Source organism: Gymnoscopelus microlampas (assembly GCF_963454915.1).
Source record: "Gymnoscopelus microlampas genome assembly, chromosome: 13".
Lineage (NCBI taxonomy): Eukaryota > Metazoa > Chordata > Actinopteri > Myctophiformes > Myctophidae > Gymnoscopelus > Gymnoscopelus microlampas.
In genome coordinates, this window is record NC_139950.1 from 12,044,574 (window position 1) to 12,063,221 (window position 18,648).

The 18,648-nt window shown below is 42.3% G+C and overlaps 1 protein-coding gene across 1 annotated transcript in view; it reads left to right on the forward strand.

The window, feature by feature from the left end:
• Positions 1 to 17,197, forward strand: part of cnnm1 (cyclin and CBS domain divalent metal cation transport mediator 1) — a gene marked incomplete at its 5' end in the record, with an annotated part of 34,292 nt that extends 17,095 nt beyond the window's left edge. The window contains 9 exons of the mRNA XM_084075990.1: positions 1,704 to 1,847; positions 4,496 to 4,636; positions 5,132 to 5,301; positions 6,524 to 6,623; positions 9,173 to 9,315; positions 11,468 to 11,691; positions 15,707 to 15,807; positions 16,359 to 16,463; positions 17,107 to 17,197. Of these exons, the coding sequence (XP_083932116.1) occupies positions 1,704 to 1,847; positions 4,496 to 4,636; positions 5,132 to 5,301; positions 6,524 to 6,623; positions 9,173 to 9,315; positions 11,468 to 11,691; positions 15,707 to 15,807; positions 16,359 to 16,463; positions 17,107 to 17,186 (1,208 nt within the window). The 3' untranslated portion in view covers positions 17,187 to 17,197. The remainder of the gene's footprint in view (positions 1 to 1,703; positions 1,848 to 4,495; positions 4,637 to 5,131; positions 5,302 to 6,523; positions 6,624 to 9,172; positions 9,316 to 11,467; positions 11,692 to 15,706; positions 15,808 to 16,358; positions 16,464 to 17,106) is intronic.
• Between the last annotated feature and the right edge of the window lie 1,451 nt (positions 17,198 to 18,648).

Sequence of the window (18,648 nt, forward strand, 5' to 3'; positions counted from 1 at the left end):
ACACACACACACACACACACACACACACACACACACACACACACACACTGCACAACCCCAATCTGAAGTCACTGCCTTGTGCATAGCTGTTATTTTTAGATCATAACCTCTGAGTATGTGGGTTTCTTTCACCTAAATATGCTTGTCTGTTCCTACCTAAACTGTTGTATACAGAAGGTAGGGGTACTGTGAAGTTGTTAATATAAGGTACTGTGGCAGGTACTGATAAATGCTGATGGTGTATAATATACAGTATGCCAAGCTTATACGTACATTATACGCTGATCTATTATTATCCGATTAGTATAAAACTCTTGTTTTTGTCTTTCTTTTTCTTCACTTAACATTATCATCATTATTATTATGATATATGCTGCTACATTGTCCGAAGGAAGTCGAACAAAAATGTTTTACTCTTATGTACCTAAATACAACCTTGAACCTTGTATGCCATCTCGAGCTTCACCACAAACATATAATATGCCTTTCTTTCGCCATGTTTATTTTTCTATCTCTTTTCTTTTGTACACTATCTCTCTCGTTGTCTTTTAGTGTGTCTGTGTGTGCGTGCGTGCGTGCGCGTCATCGAATCATTGGCCTTCACACACCCACTCTCTCAGACACGAGCGACAGAGCCATCATCACACTGCCATCACTCACAATAGCAAATGACACTGACCACCCCCTCAATCATCACTTCAAATTACTGCCATCTGGATGCCAATTCAGGACCTTAAAATGGAGCTAAGCTGGCTTCGGCAGCAGGCCCGGCAACTGCCTTGTTGACAATGTTGTGTGATGGGGAGTGTCTGTGGATGTATTTATGGGGAAACTATGTATAACTGTGTGCTCCATCATTTATTTTATTGATTATTCAATCGATTACTTTTTCTATTAATTGAATAATCAAGAAGCATGTTTTTTTAATAATCGCTTTTATATACAGTATGTATATTCATATATAGTATATCAACAAATCGACGTTAACACATTCTAAATGTTTTTTTTTATGATAGACTAAATCTATTAGTCCGATTAACCACTTAAGCCATATTTTATACTTTGTCGTACAACAGTGTAGGGCCAAAATAGCAAAGAATAGCCAATCTACAAGCTCCAATGCATCGTGGCGCGTTGTGAGCTGGATGATCTGCTTTTTGGGCATGCCCAAAATAGGATTGAAAGTGGTTAAATGTTGCAGTCCTATAATCCCATTAAATGGGACACAGACAGACAGGCATGGGGCATGCATTCACAACTTGCAATGTTCCCGACTTGCATCATTTCCGGTTGGTACCCAACGGGGACCGGTCTGGTTCTAAAGAATTGAGGAAAAAAAAGAAAATAAATACCCCCAAAAATGTTATTACAATTTAATGTAATAATCGATTACTTTGATTAACTGTTCCTCGTTAATTTATATCTATATTTTGCAGGCTGTGAAAACAAATCTCTCTCTGCGACATTTAAGTCTAATTTTAGCTTTTAGCGTTGCAATTCTAAAATAGCAGATCTATTTCAAAATGCTCAACAATAGCAGATCTACAAGCTCACAGATTGTACATGAGATCATGACCTGACATTTGGATAATTATCCCTGGGCCATAAATCAGCTTTCCTACAGTTTGGCATTTGTTGAAACGGCCTCAGGTCTTAATGGGCTAAACTAAACTTCTCTCTCTCTCTTTCTCTCTCTCCCTCAGGTAAGTCCCACCTGGCAGTGGTCCAGAGAGTGAACAACGAGGGCGAAGGTGACCCGTTCTACGAGGTCATGGGCATCGTCACTCTGGAGGACGTCATCGAGGAGATCATCAAGTCTGAGATTGTGGACGAAACAGACCTCTACAGTACGTACAGTGTGTGAAACGCAGACCTCTGTGCCCTAATGTTCAGACAAGAAGCAAATCCCATTTGTGACAAATCAGTTTTAATCAAATCAGAATTTATTTTTCTTTCCTTTTCGTTTTCTTCAGAATGCTTTATTGTAACATTACATTATACTTATTAGGAGAAAACGAGAGAAGCTTTTTTTGTCTTAAGTATTCCATCAGTAACGCCGGGTAAGTTCCGGGGAAAAGGACAAAAGTCGACAACCATTGACAACTAACACTAGCTGTACAGCAGGGCTGTATGAGAGGGCTGTCACAGCCTTGACACTGTCGAGGTCCTGACTGAGATACTCTGAGTGCAGGGGGAGACATAACCAAGCAAACACAAAGGGGAGGAAATGGACAGAAACATGAAAAACCTCAATGCTGCACCTGTCTTCTGACATGGTTGAACAGAAAATAGCAACCAGTGTCTTTTAGATCTTGTTCTGTCATTGAATTTGTTGATGCCACGGCTAAAATACATCTATACTACAAGTAGATCTTCAGCGTAGAATCGTCTCTCTGCTATCTCCTCCCTTGTCTTCTTGTTAAGCTATTGATCGGTAATTAATTAAAGTGGAATAAACAGACTAATCCCACAGAAGATCACTAATCTGCTGGGCTGTAATTAGCTGGAAGGATTCTCCATGGAGATTATTCCAAATGTCAGACTCTCTAGTTATGTGGGGAATTTATTGGTGGTCTTTTTAAAAAACTGACATCACCTCAAAGAAACCTTGAACATCATTAATTCTTGTTACAGTTACATATCGTTGCTGTCCGGCAGAAACCAGCTAACTCAATTTTTCCGCTTTTGCATTTTCCCCCCATAAATCAGTGCTATTGAACACCCTTTACGTATGTGTGTTGATTAAAAAAAGATTGAACCTGTGTGTGTGTGTGTGCGTGTGCGTGTGCGTGTGCGTGCAGCGTGTGTGTGTGTGTGTGTGTGTGTGTGTGTGTGTGTGTGTGTGTGTGTGTGTGTGTGTGTGTGTGTGTGTGTGTGTGTGTGTGTGTGTGTGTGTGTGTGTGTGTGCGTGTGCGTGCAGCGTGTGTGTGTGTGTGTGTGTGTGTGTGTGTGTGTGTGTGTGTGTGTGTGTGTGTGTGTGTGTGTGAATATTTACATGTGTGTGGTATGGTATATAAAAATGTAGCACTGAACAAGCTCATCTCTGCAGACCTTTTCACAGCAGGCTTTCGAAATGCCAGCTCTCCCCACTGGGATCAACACTGCATTTTATACAATCTCATAAACCTCCTAACATTAGCATACCAACGTCACATAAATAAAGGAAACCTGGGATTCAAAGGTTCCTGAACCATGTGGCCCATAGGTCAGGACTCCTGACCTATGGGGACCTATGGATCTACTTAAAGTGAGGCAGCTTGATGTACCAGTACACCCCCCGGACATGACAATATGGCTCAGGGACTTACCCCCCTTCCAATCCTTGATGCTGAGTGCCAACTGCCAAGCAGGGAGTAGCATGTCTATAGTCTTTGCTATTGACCTATTGTAGTATTTCACACCGAGCGAGAATCAAACCCCAGTCTCCCACTCTGCAAACCGACACACAACCTACCATGCCAATAGAGCTAAGCTCAATTGGCAGACTTGTTGTGGCCAGGTCTTGCCTGGGGCACTACATCTGCCCCCTCGGTTTTTGGGAACGTGTCCTTGTGCTTCACGCCGCTCACGATGCGCGCGATGCGCTCCTTCCCTCACGGGAGAACCTCCTCCATGTCCTGCCGACTACGCCAGATGTAGTGATTCGCAACAGGCGGGAATCGAACCCGTCTCCCGCTCGGCAAACCGAACGAATAGAGCTAATCCTAACTTAGAAATATCACTTACTGCACCGGTAATATCATATGACATTGAGCAAGGAGGCACTAGTGTCTCCAGCTGCTCTTGTGGAGAAGCTCAGTAAACAACAGTACTGGTACTTTATTTGACCTTGTTACTGTTAGGAATGTCTAGATGATTTTATTCCACATCTGAGTTTGTGTTTGTTTGCATTTTACTGTCACACTCTGTGTATAAACTGTCCGAATCTAAATACCGCTCCATAATTCATCGCATGATGGCGTCATGCGCCGAAAATAGCCCACCTACACGGATGCGAAGAGCATAAATTAGGCTTTAATTGCCCCTAGTGGGATTCATGAAGTCTTTTGAAGTTGTGTGTATGTGGTTCTCCCATTCTACCCCTCGTTCTCCATAAAGAGCTGGCTGAATATAGCAGCTGGGCCTAATTATTATCATGAATTAGTTGAGTTGTTGCAGGTTCCATAGGCCCATGTTGCTTTTGTTATTTTATTTGTCTTTGGAAATAGAATTATTTATTTCATTTTATCTTCCTGTAATAATTCTCTCTGCTACCTCAATCAATCAATTAAAACAACTCCCTTGGGCGATATGGCTGTAAATAGTGATGTCTTCTTTGCTAACTTGTTCTTTTGATTTATTTATGCACCGTCAGCAATATGCAGTACATAATCTGCAATCTGTGTGTGTGTGTGTGTGTGTGTGTGTGTGTGTGTGTGTGTGTGTGTGTGTGTGTGTGTGTGTGTGTGTGTGTGTGTGTGTGTGTGTGTGTGTGTGTGTGTGTGTGTGTGTGTAGCTGATAACCGCACTAAGCGACGGGTATCCCACCATGAGAGGAAACAGCAGGACTTCTCTATCTTCAAGCTGGCAGAGAATGAACTACGGGTGAAGATAACTCCTCAGCTTCTGCTCGCAACACACCGCTTCCTAGCCACAGGTAACAGCGTGTGTGTGTGTGTGTGTGTGTGTTTGTGTGCGGGTGGGTGTGTGTGCTTGCACGGGTGCCAGGGTTATTTAAATTTTTTCAATTTGTTTTGACTTTTTATTTTTTATTTAGTTTAGTGTTGATTTGTTTTTGAAGCGGGTTTGCTAGTTTTGCTTCGTTTTTATTACCCTTTTAGTTTTAATAGTCTTTTATCAGTTTAGTGTTAGTTTTTTTTTTTATTGTAATAAGGGTTGGTCAGGGACGAGATTCAACTTGATCAGAAATATTGCGACGTGTTGTGAGCTTGCTATTTGTGCTATGTTTGAAGATTTCTGATGAAGACTAAAACTAAGGAGAATTTCTCTATGAGTACACACAATACAGTAGTATCAGTTATCATGTTTTTGTAAAGCCTTGTTTGTATTTGTATGTAACTAAAATGTTTTAGTTATTCGATTAGTTTTAGTATCTACTGTATAATAACCATGGTGTACACGCATCTTCCAGAGGTGGAGCCCTTCAGGCCATGTCACCTGTCTGAGAAGATCCTGCTGTGTCTCATCAAGCACCCCAGTGTGGTCCAGGAGCTCAAGTTCAACGCCAAAGACAAGCGCTCCCCTCAGCACTACCTCTACAACAGGAACAAACCCGTGGACTACTTTGTCCTGATTCTGCAGGTATGCACAAAACTGTCCACATCTGTGTCCTTGTTCTGCTAATGGACCGTAACAAAGTACATTTTGAGGACTGTACTTGAGTGAAGTTTTGAGTAGTTGAATTTTTGGATGCCTATGACTTTCAATCCACTACATTTCAAAGACAAATATTGTACTTTTGACATCTATTTGACGTCTATCCGGGGGAAAAGAAAATAGCAGATCTAGAAGCTCACACTGTTGTGAGCTATTCTCACTATTATTATTGTGTCCCAAAGTATTTTTTAAAAGCATTGACTTTTGAACTATTTAAAAAAAGTACTCCGGCACTTTAATTCAAATACAAATTTGACACAGCAACTTTCACTTGCAGTTGAGTAATATTTAACCAGGAGTATTTCAAATGATTCTTTGACTCAAGTACTGGGGGGTTGAGTACGTGAGTCCACCATTGAATACGGGACACCCAGAGACACGTGACCCTATTACACGAGTTGAATTTACACCGAACGCTAAATAGCCACACATACTAACACACCAAACAAAATGTCTGCCGCAGATGCGGGCTGTGACAACAATTGAAAGCAGAGGACGATGAGTTCATTTGCCAGGAATCGTGGTAATTGCGTGATTGTTTGTCTCCTGGGTAGGAGGGCCCATTACATGACTAATGAACTGTGAGCTCAGACTAATAGCCTCCAGCTGAGAATGAATGGATTTAACCGCTTAAACCCTCTAGTCTTCGAGAACCGGACTTGAGTTACAACTGTACTTTTGACCGATTGTTTCCGTCGACACAAAATGTCTTCTCCAAAGAATTGCCGATCTACAAGCTCACACAATGTGTCGCACCGATGTTCCCCCCCAGAATGTTGAGGCTGGGGTTCAAGTGGTTAACCAGGACCACTTGGCGGACCCCGGTTAATGAAGTATACCGTTGCTGTCGGGCAGAAACCTCTTAAATCTCCTTATCTTAACTTTTTTGTGTTTTTTCGATAAATGAACGTCCTACTTGATCATACTACAGCGTCACGCAAAAGCATCAAAAGTAGCAGATCTACAAGCTCGAAACGGGGCGTGAAGCGACGCGTTTTGAGCTTGTATAGATCTGCTTGCTATTTATTTATTTGAATCCTGAAAAGTAACAGTTTTGGACATAGTGGTTAACGGGCTGTGTTGGTGCTGCATGGTCGGGTGGAGGAGGTGGATGAGTGTGTTTAAACAGGCTGTGTTGGCATTGCAGGGTCGGGTGGAGGTGGAGATCGGTAAGGAGGCGCTGCGCTTCGAGAACGGAGCGTTCTCCTACTACGGCATGCCGGCCCTCATACCAGCCCCACCTGTTGGTAAGCCCACACCGAAAACAACCCAGAACTACACGATATCGATATAATAATTCTAATGTCAATATGTCGGCCGATATTCTTCACATAGTCCTCGGCTTCAGGGATATTTTCCAGCAGATCGGTCTGAAAAGCACCACATTTGGCCCAGATGTAGCCACGTTTGACCCTGGTGGTCGCCGGCTCATGGCGCTTTTGCTACAAGGAGATTTAGCGAGTCGTTATAAGTTATTTAGAATTTAAACAATATAATTGTATCAGGATCAGAATCAGACATCTTTATTGCCAGGCAACAAATGGTTGTCAACAACAACAGCAACAACAGCAGAACAGCAATAAATACTGCACAACGCACGCACGCGCACACGCACACGCACACAGTACATAGGCCTAGATGAACTCTGAAGCACATGACTGACGCTACGCAAGTGCACACTTGTATGAGTGAGTGTTTTCACACTCCTGTTCAACCAACATGACAACGTTGATAGACTCGCCAAACCATCGGGAGAAAAACACAAATGTGACAAGAAATCACCTTCACACCACCTGATGGAGCCACACAGTCCCACAGAGTAAAGATGGACTGAAACTGTAAGAGACCAGAAGTGTTCAGATGAGGGCTCTCAGGTGGTGCAGGGGGTAAAGTACCGGTCCTTGCTTCCGGCTTGGCCGAACGTCTATACTCTAGTCCAGTGGTTCTCAACCTTTTCAGGCCGTGACCCAAATGACTGGGGACCCCCCAAATAAATAATATATATTTATAATTAAACTGGTGACCCCCCACCCTGACAAGCACAGGAGTTGAGACATTACATTTAGTCTAACTCGGTTCCACAGATAAATATTGTGAAAATAGACGATCTACAAGCTTGTAGATCGGGGAGGAAAGCCCGTGTTCAGGGGAGGAAAGCTAGACGGGGATAGTCATTGCACTAGCGACTCCGACAACACACACACAAACACACACCACAGACACAGAATCAATCCCCATATCACAGAACAACAGTCCACATACTAAAGATGCCTAATATGTACAAGTGTGTAGAACTTGTTCTGCACTGGCATGGTAAGTTGCAAATCCTTTTGATTTGGATGATAGCGTTTGGATACAAGTTGTTGAGGTGGATCCGATGTAGTTATTATTTAGTCACAAAAGCTCTTGTTTAATACTTTTCATTGGTTAAATAATTCTAAAACCCACAGACACACTGATCCACTTTTATTTTTACTTTTTCAAATATAGCTAAATTAGCAGATCTACAAGCTCACAACGCATCATGATGCGATGCGTTGTGAGCTTGTAGATAGTCTATTTCCAATAATTCTACGCGACACTCTTGTACGACAAAGTCAGTGGCGGAGAGTCCGGGCAGGCCAGGTAGGCGGCCGCCTACGGGCCCGGGACTTCGGGGGCCCGGGCCGTCAGATCACATGGACCTTTATTTTATTAGAATTAGACGCACTTTGCTTACATGGAACTGCAAATATATTCGAGGCACCCCAATACACTGTTGGAAGCTCACCCTAACCCTAAAACCGAAATAATGCACAAAAACGAACACAATCCGCCCAAAACCCGCTCTGCGCGCGCATGCGTGTGTGCGCAGGGGGTGGGGGCCTGATCAGTGTGCCGTGCCTACCTGCCCGGCTTTCAATTGTTCCGCCACTGGACAAAGTAGGGCATTAATTAATTCATGAAAAAAGTTGTAATATGGAGATACAAGATTTCTGCCTGACAGCAACACTAGTATAAATAATGCTGGTGACGGTGGCATTAGTGAAGACGATAACAGTGATGATGACGTTGGCATTGGTGACAGTATAGAAATGATGACATTGATCATGTGATGGCGTGATGAAATATAACTAAGAGCAGCAGTGGCTGTGTCAGCAGTAATTAAAATAACTAATTTCAGAGGTTTATCTGGTGGAAAGCCATAACATGACCTGGATTACATCGAATCCAGACAGGATTTATAATCCAGCAGCAGCAAGGTTATTCCACTCTCTCACTTTCTCTCACCCTGTCTCTCTCTCTCTCTCTCTCTCTCTCTCTCTCTCTCTCTCTCTCCCCCTCTCGTAAATGTGTAAACAATAAATGAAAAACAAAATGTTTCCATTGTATTGAGAGGTATTGAAATACCTTCCAACACAATTCTTATGGTTTTGTAACATAATCTAGTTTTTTTTGTCTAAGTTGCAATATGACACACAGCTTTGTTTAAACATCTCTGTATTCCCTTGTAAAGCCTCTTTGAATTGAATTGACATTAACGATGAAGGCATGTATACTCAAACAAGCTAAAAGATGAAGAATTGTGAAACTGTGTTTAACCACTTAAACCCCAGCATCCGTATTCTGGGGAAACCTTACAACGCGTCGCATACAGTATGTAAGCTTGTAGTTATTTTCAGCTGAGATAATTTAATGTAGAGCGGAAACAGAAAATACACTAGTATAGAGCCCTGAGGGACTCCGCTCAACAACATATGGGGTTTAAGTGGTTAAAATGTTGTCCCTGTTTGTTTTTTGCGTCTTTTCTGTTCAGCCTATAGATACAGTTCGCGGGCCAGTGGTCTAAACCAATCGGATACAGCGCTGGGAGGAGGTAGCGTGGGTCAGCTGAGTACAGGAGGAATGTATCTACCAGACTATACCGTCAGGCAACTCTCAGACCTACTAATTATCAAGGTTATACACACACACACACAGCACACACGCACACACACACTCTCTCTCTCTCTCTCTGTTTGCAAATGGAACCATACAGCTGCTCTACAAGCTCACAATGTGATGCTCTGTGAGGTTGTGTTATTATTGTTGGCGAAGATATTCGTCGAGGGAAAGCAGGAGGTGGCCTAGTATAGATTCGTGGGAGATCCCTGTCAACAAAGTATATTGTCTCCATCGGATGGAAACTGTTACTTTTCAGGATTCAAATTCAAAAATAGCGAAAGCAGCAGATCGGCAAGCTAAAAACCGCTTCGCTTCGCTCAATCTTGTAGATCTGCTACTTCTGATGCTTTCCTGTGACGCTGTAGTATGATCAAGCAGGGCGTTCATTCAAAACTCAAAAAGATTAGAATATGGAGGTAGGAGGTTTCTGCCCGACAGCAACGATATAAGGTTTAATTGGTTGACTTTCCCAGCGCCCCACAGTTCACTGCAGTATAGCCTTTGATATTTCCAAATCCCTGATCCTGACTGAAGGCAGACATCCTCTCTCTCTCTCTCTCTCCCCCCGCCATTCATACTCTTAGCTTTAATCACCGGGAAGAAATGGACTCCATTTCATCTATGACTGAATTATTTAGCCTTTTCAATGATGGATGTGTCCTCTCACTTTACCTCTCCTTAACACATAATGCGCCTAAAGTTATTTCTGTGCACAACCCCCCCCTCCCCTACTAAGACCCTGTGCTGTGCATAACAAATCTGTCTCTTCACTCCCGCACGCAGATGGACTTGTTGCATTATGCAGAGCACTGGGGCAAACACACGTGTACGCGCACAAGGAATGCACACACAGAGGAGCTATTTCAGAAGCGATTGAATCATGCGGATGTCAGGATCCACAGGCTAATGAATTTATGGCTGCAGACAAGAGACACGTGTATATGTGTGTGTGTGTGTGTGTGTGTGTGTGTGTGTGTGTGTGTGTGTGTGTGTGTGTGTGTGTGTGTGTGTGTGTGTGTGTGTGTGTGTGTGTGTGTGTGTGTGTGTGTGTGTGTGTGTGTGTGTGTGTGTGTGTGTGTGTGTGTGTGTGTGTGCGTGCGTGCGTGCGTGCGTGCGTGCGTGCGTGTGTCACATAGACATGGCTGGATGGGTGTCGATTTAGTGTAGGCTATAGTCCTTATCATTGCCATTGATCTAAAATCAGATTCATCTGCAAGGGTTCACTTTCAGAGGTGGGGATTTTCAGGATTCAAATTCAAAAGTATCAAAAGTAGCAGATCTACAAGCTCGAAACGCGTTGCTTGTGGATCTGCTACTTTTGTGTGACGTATGTAGTATGATCAAGTAGGGCGTAAAAAAAAGTTCAAATATGGAGGTTTCTGCCCAACAGCAACATCATAAGAGAATAGAAGGTTAAATGTGAACACTAGTGGGAGGCAATTGCCGTCCCCTGGGACCCCCCTAAATGACGCCCCCAGCACACACACTGTATCATCAAAATGTCAGAGTGAATGCGGCTGACAATAATGTTCTGAAAGGGCAAGACCACTTTGGTTGGGTTGTGTAAGTTACCTTAATATGATTTAAGGCAGACAAGAAATCAAAAATAATTGCTCCATTGATTAAAAAATCATAATTCTACATATACTCCTCATTGACTTACATTGTACGGTAAAGTAGCTCTCAAGGTTACTCTTTTAGCATGTGAACTAATGTAAACAAAGTTGATTCAGACAATATAGAACATCACCAAACCAGATACCGTTTCTTTTTTTAATAAAAAAAAACATCCTGTTGATTTCGCTATTTTTACGAGGAAGAAAACCCGGACTGGATCCACAGATCCGAAACTTCAAATAGTAAAATCAACAGGAAGTTGACATTTTTATTTAAAAAACAAACAGTACTGGGTTTGGTGATGTTCTATATTGTCTGAATCAGCTTTGTTTGTGTTCGTTTACGGGCTATGAGAGTGACTTTGAGAGCTGTTTTACCATACAATGTAAGTCAATGAAGCATATTTTGAATTATACATTTCTAATCAGTGGAGCAATTATTTTTGATTTCTTGTCCACCTTTGGAGTTACATCATGGCAAGGTAACTACTCTACCAAAGTGGTCTTGCCCTTTAACATGTTAAATGTGCCCCACCCCCTTCTGCCTCCAGATCAGTAGAAACCACTACCAGAACGCCCTGATGGCCACCCTGATGGACAGTAACCCCCAGACCCCGGACCCGGTGGTCTCGGACACCAAGGGGAGACACAGCATCGCCCTCCCCCTCACGCACGCTCACACACGGCTGGGCATGGCGCGCCTCGCACACCTCCACCGCCATGGCGGGCTCCGCAGCACCAGCGAGCTCAACCAGAGGAACAGAATCGTCCGTAAGTAGTACTACAGCGTACAGCCCCGTGGTGCAAGAAGTACTCACATCTGTTACTTAAGTAAAAGTTTCAATACTGCAATGGAGAAACGCTCTGTTACAAGTAGAAGTCCAGTAATCAAAATTTACTTGAGTAAAAGTACAAAGGTATTGGCCTCAAAATATACTTAAAGTACCAAAAGTAAAAGTACTCATGTACTTGTGAATGTCCCATTTCACAAGTTTTAAAATGTATAAAAATCTTTTGAAAATAGCAGATCTACAAGCTCACACTGCGTGAGCTTGTAGATCGGCCATTTTCCAAAAGTGGTTAACGTATGTTTTTTAATAATAATCAAAATCTGCAAAGTAACTAAAGTTTTCAAATAATTGTAGAGGAGTAAAAGTACAATATTTGCCTCTTGCCGAGATGTAGTGGAGTAGAAGTAAAAGTACAGAAAATTGATGTACAAGCTCGCAGTGTCGCACACACACGCACACACGCACGCGTGCGTGTGTGCGTGTGTGTGCGCGTGTGCACTGGGCAGGCAGGTAGGTAGGGTGAGTGTCCAACCTTGCAAATAATACGTTTGCCTTTCGTGGTCGGATAGGACCAGCTCAGTGGCGTTGTGGTTAGAGTAGGGGTCTTCAACAGGGGGTCCTCAGAGTTACTACAGGGGGGCCACCAAATCTTTGTGTGATGTGATATGAGCGACCCCCCAAAATAATCATATTTGAACAGGGGACCCCCCACCCTGACAAGCACTTGGAATTGTAAGAGTTGAGGTATAACTTTTAGTAAAACATTGTGATAATTGCAGTGATAATCTACAAGCCTCGCGATTGTGAGCTTGCAGATCGGCTATTTTCACAATATGTTTGACTCTTTCTTATGTAATTTGACAAATTGGCCAATGTTTGACCAGTCTTTATAGTATAGTTTTTTGATTACTTTTGATGCAGTAATGGTCTTTTTTTCCTTTCTTTCTTTTTTTTGTTTTAGGTATTAATAAGGTCTTAAAAGTCCTGAAATTGTCACTTCACTGTCATCTGGGGACCCTTCCCCCCCAAAAAAAAAATCATATGGGGACCCCCCTGGGGGTCCCAACCCACAGGTTGAAAACCACTGAAATACAGGGCCAGAAATAACTGCACTGCAGACTGCAGGGAAATCCCATTTTGTTTCTCAAATCTAGGACTGACCGTCCACACTGTTATTTGCAAGTGATCAGATCCATGTGTGTATTCAGACATTGTCAACCTGTTTATCTCCATTGGTTGCTGTGGTAACGATAATTTATACAGCTGTACAGAATTTACAATTTGGTCAGATTTACAAGCTCACAACGCAGCCTTCTCATTCCTGCACTTTGGATTCGACTTCATTGTTAGTTGCTGTGTTGTGAGTGATGTAAAGGACGCTTTATATCATCGCTGTCCGGCAGCAATCTTGTATCTCCATATTTCCAATCCAATCCACTTTATTTATAGAGCACTTTTTTAAAACAACAGTGTTGAACCAAAGTGCTGTACACTCAGTATCATACATATACTAAAATAGCCTGGCATGGCCAGACTAATATCACTGTGTAGATATTAGTCTGGTCAACATATAGTCAACCTGCTGTCCCATTTCAAGTCAGCTTGAATGGTGGCCCCTAGAACCTTTACTGTGTCACAGTCAGACTACTAGTAGGTTTTGGTCAATGGAGAGTGACAGTGATGATGTGCAAATTGAGAGTTAGGAGTAGACAGACTGAGATACATATTTAGACAAGCATCTATGTGCTGTGAAGTGTGTGTGTGTGTGTGTGTGTGTGTGTGTGTGTGTGTGTGTGTGTGTGTGTGTGTGTGTGTGTGTGTGTGTGTGTGTGTGTGTGTGTGTGTGTGTGTGTGTGTGTGTGTGTGTGTGCGCGCTCCAACGCGTTTCAAGCTTGTAGATCTGCTACTTTTGCTCAATTTGAATCTTGAAAAGCAGCAGTTTTGGACATAATATGAGGTTTCCACCCGACAGAGACGATATAGTCAGTCAGCCACTGCAGGAAAATGTTGCAGGCAAACATAATCATCTAAAAATGTTTTCCTTTCAAATACGTATACAAACAAAACCTCTCTTTTTGTGTCTAGAGGATTTTCTGGGTCTGTGATACAAGGGAATTTGTCATATAAGCCGACCGTCCTCGCTGTCACTGGCCAAAACACAGACACACAAACTGGCACAATGTGGGATAAAGTCAACCTGATTGGTTTCAGGGCTTAGAGAGGATTTCCTTCTTCATATAGTACCATCTGTCTCGTGCAAGTGTGTGTGTGTGTGTGTGTGTGTGTGTGTGTGTGTGTGTGTGTGTGTGTGTGTGTGTGTGTGTGTGTGTGTGTGTGTGTGTGTGTGTGATGCCACCCTATGTGCACATGTGTGCCTTGCTGCGTGTGTGTGCGTGTGTGCATCATGCAGGTGTGCACATTCCCTGTGTGTTAATGCAAGTGCAGTTTGGAGTTTTGTCTTAAACCCATTATGACCGGTAACGCATTTTGTCATTTTAGATTTTAACCACTTTAACCATTATCTTATACTTTGGCTATTCAAAATAGCAGAGCTATGAGCTTGTATATCTGCTATTTTTTTGAAAAATCGTGAACATTTGTGCAAATCTTTGAATATATATATATTTTTAAAGCAAACATTTGTAACTCAAATCTTTGCTTCTAGGGATTCTACAAAATGTATGTGGCCGCGGACCCCCATCTCTTTTAAAAAGTTCGCTTTTAGAAAATATATATATTCAAAGATTTTCATGAATTTTCACAATTTTTCAAATATAGCAGATCTACAAGCTCATAGCGCTATGAGCTAGATATTGTGCTTTATGACTATGAGCTTCAAGCAGTACTACTTAACCAGTGGGTGTCCTACCTGATACCAGGGTCTAAATGTCTCAATGGAAGAGAAGGGAGACCACCTCCAACAACTGCTGATATGCTAATTTTATTGTATTATTACATAGGCTACTCTAGCATACAGATTGGTTAAATAACATAACTTAAAATAAGTTCGGGAATGCAATTTAATATAATTCACTTGATAGAACTGAGCAGAGTTAGCCTGGCTCCAGCCCTGGGATCGCTAGCCACGGCCATTAAAAAAATATGTTCAGGCGATTCATGAATAATGAAGTGAAACGAAAATTCAGGCTGAGTGTCAGGCTAGAGCAGAGTGGTGTTGTACATAATATTTCCCCCTTTAAAGGGATAGTTCACCCAAAAAAATAGTAGGCAGCGGTTCCGGTATAGGAGACACAAAGGAGACTCTTTGTGTCTCCTACCAGAACCGCTGCCGATAATCAAATTATTGGCTTAGGAATGCGACAAAATTATCCTTGACTTCGAGTCTCCATGGGGTGGCTAATCGATAGAAAAAAAGTCATTTTGGGGGTGAACTATTCCTTTAAGTAACATAAAGTTGTATTGAATAGCACTCTGCTGCCCTCTACAGGAAGAATGACAGAAAAGTATGTTTTGCTGACTGCTGGAATCCTCTCTACAGGTAGTGGTGTAAAGTAACTAAGTACATTTACTCAATTACTGTACTTAAGTACAATTTTGAGGTATTTTTTTACTTTACTGGAGTATTTCCAATTTCCAATACTCTTACTTCTACTCCACTACATCTCAGAGACAAATATTGTACTTTTTACTCCACTACAATTATTTGAAAACTTTAGTTACTAGTTACTTTAAATAGTATTACAAAACATACATTAACCACTTAACCCTATATGTACTTTGGCAATTTGAAAATAGCAGATCTACAAGCTCAAGCTTGTAGATCTGCTATTTTCAAAAGATTTTTTATACATGACAAACCTGTGAAATGGGACATACTGCGCAATGAGTACTTTTACGTTTGGTGCTTAAAGTATATTTTGATGCCAATACTTTTGTGCTCTTACTAAAGTAATTTTTTAACACCGGACTTTTACTTGTAACAGAGTATTTCTACATTGTGGTGTTGATACTTTTACTTCTACCACTGTCTACAGGTAGTAAATCAGACGGCCAGAGGAGTCCAAATGACACTGTCTTCCTCCGCCTTGATGAGATTCCCTACATCCATGAGGGCCGACGGGAAAGCCAAGAAGATAGTGGTGAGGAAATACTATGCGTTAGTGTAATTCACTCTAGGGCAGTGGTTCTCAAACTTTTTCATGTCAAGGACCCCCAAAATGATATGTATTTGGCCGCGGAACCCCATGTCAAAATATTTTGTTCCAGGGGTCTGTACTTGGTCCTTTCCCTCTAGTCTACACCAAATATATTTGCTCTTTCCATGAACCAAGAATAGCTGAACTACAAGCTCAGAAGAGGGAGCTTGTCGATCTACTATTTCGCCAAATGTTCGTGGGACATTAGGGTTCATATTCTGGCGATTCAGGGGTCTGGTGATGCTGTCGAAGGCGGGGCTTTCCCGGTTGAAAATCTAACAATGGGGATGATCCAGTATTGAACCAATCGCCAAAGAGTCCCAGTTTGGCCACGCCCCCATCCGCAACACATTTTGAGCTTGTAGATGTGCCATTTTTGCTACTTTTGTGTGACACTGCTATGACAAAGTAAGGCATTTACTTTCCACAAAAACCCATAAAAAGTTCGAATATAGCGATAAGAGGTTTCTGATATTGTTCCTCTCCTGTCCCAGATGGCGTGCCGCAGGGCTCTGACCCGTACACCTGTCCGTTCATCAGCTCTGTGTCTCTGTCCAGCCCAGAGGAGACCATTGGGAAGAAGCTACTGCGTAAATTGAGTGAGTGAGGGCTGTTTGTCACGAACTGATGCACCAGCACACGCCTACACACCGACATCAAGCACTGTTGTCCAAGGTTCTCCAGCAGGCATAGCAACAGTGGCAGATGTATCTTAGCAACAGCTGATCTGTTTGTATTCTTCTCCACAAACCCACACCTTCAGCACAGATCGACCAGATGCCTGTCACTTACTGAAGGTTCAACGTGACTCATTGTTACTTTAAATCGGTTTAGTTGGCAGCTGTACGGCTCTGTTCCTCAAGGATATTAAGATTAATTAAAACTAAGAAATCAACAAAAACTAGAATAATTTCTGTTAACTGAAATGAAAAGAAAAACGAGGCTTTACAAAAATCAATAACTGAATCTGTTCAGTGTTTACAGACTGAAATCATAGTGTATCTTCCATTGTCTTGTTTGTTTTAACTGTGAACAATTTATTTCAATGTTGTTTAAGATTTAATTTCTTAAACAAAACAAAAAACGTATTCTGACCTTTTGAATGAATTTGAACCAAAAGTAGCTAAAACTAAATACATACAAAACATGAAATAGCAAATCTGCAATTACCAGGTTAACAACTCTACCGCTGTCACTCTGAATGGTGCGTTTTCAAAACCGATGTCATCTTCTCCCCTCTAGGTAACAAGAAGCGGAATAAGTCTCGAGATGGTGACACGTGTCTGGAGGAGGGCTTTGAACCAGAGCCGGTGAAGAGCTAGCACAGTGCCACCGGGGGAGAGAGCAGAGAACACTTGTAGGTCTCTCCCTCAGAGATTCAAGTCTCTACTTGTAGAAATCTCCACCAGGGTATCCTCAACCACCAACCAGCCCATGACGCTCCCACGCAGATCACATTCTCACAGGAGACTGAGCCAATACGTTCTGCTGAAACTCAGGTCCACTGAGGAAACGACTAATATCCCACCTCCGCTAGCTTCCACCTAGCACATCGCTTGTGATCGCCGGTCTGAGGAGGGACTGGTCTGTCGACTCCATAATGGATACACCTAGCCTTAAACCGGACTGAAGAGTTGACATCTATGTGTGAATCTGGCGTTTATCGTGTGTTTACACCCATCTGGAGGGACCCCTCAGACCTGCAAACCTGAGACGGGATGGGAGTTCATGGGGCAACACTTGAACATGGTACCTCATCAGGTAGCTCCATCCCTAAACTTAAAGGAAAATTTGGCCGCTTTCTAACCTAAATCCCATTGTTTTGATGCGAGGGGATCAATAAAATACCCCATGTCTTCTGTGTATTTTCCCACGAAACACTGATGTCACAAAACAATGACGTCAAGCGCCGGCATCGGGCGTACGGAATATACGCCGATTAGGTTGAAAATCTGTGAGCTTTTCCTTTAACATCTAAAACCTCTCCCCGATGGAGGTGCATAATGTATTATTGAAACATAAGCATGCCGGTCAGTTAATAATAGCTTTTTTAGGTTACCAGTGAATGAACTGCTGCACCACCACTTTACCTACCGAGGGCATCACGAACAGGGACCGAAGAAAACCACAAAAGCCAATTTATACTTTGTTGCACAACCGTTTCTTCAAGTGTCACCTGACAGCAATGACGTATTTTCAACTAAAAGTATAAATTAGTCACAAGGCTGTCAGAGCCAACTGTGACCCTTGATCAAACAAGGAATGGAACAGCATCTGTCACCATGTGACAGTTCCCACATACACTGTACTGGCGACCAGAGTGGTGTAAAGAGAGAGAGAGAGAGGCGGCAACAGAAGTCCAAAATACTTGATCATCACGTCATTAATCACTTCCCGTAAGTCCTCTGGTGGGTCATTTGAATGCATTATACGTTTTTTGGTGATTAGTTGTCAATAAATGCATAGATTTACAATATTTATATAGTACTGCAACATTTGTAGTTACATCAATGTCTTAAAAAGAAACATGACATTAGTGTCAACAGCTAATGTTACCCGCCTTGATGACAGATCTTAAGCCAATGTTACCTTGGTTTACAAGCATATCTGCTTATTCTTTAAATGTCTAACCTTTTAAAACTCTGCACTCTACTGCACCGCTAGTGTTCACTACTAACTTCCGGGCACTAAAAATAAGCTCCATGATCAGGAAATTGCAGTGAAAAAAATGTATCCATTGGAATGAACGGAGTTGTCGCCACTCTGTCTTTACACCACTCTGCT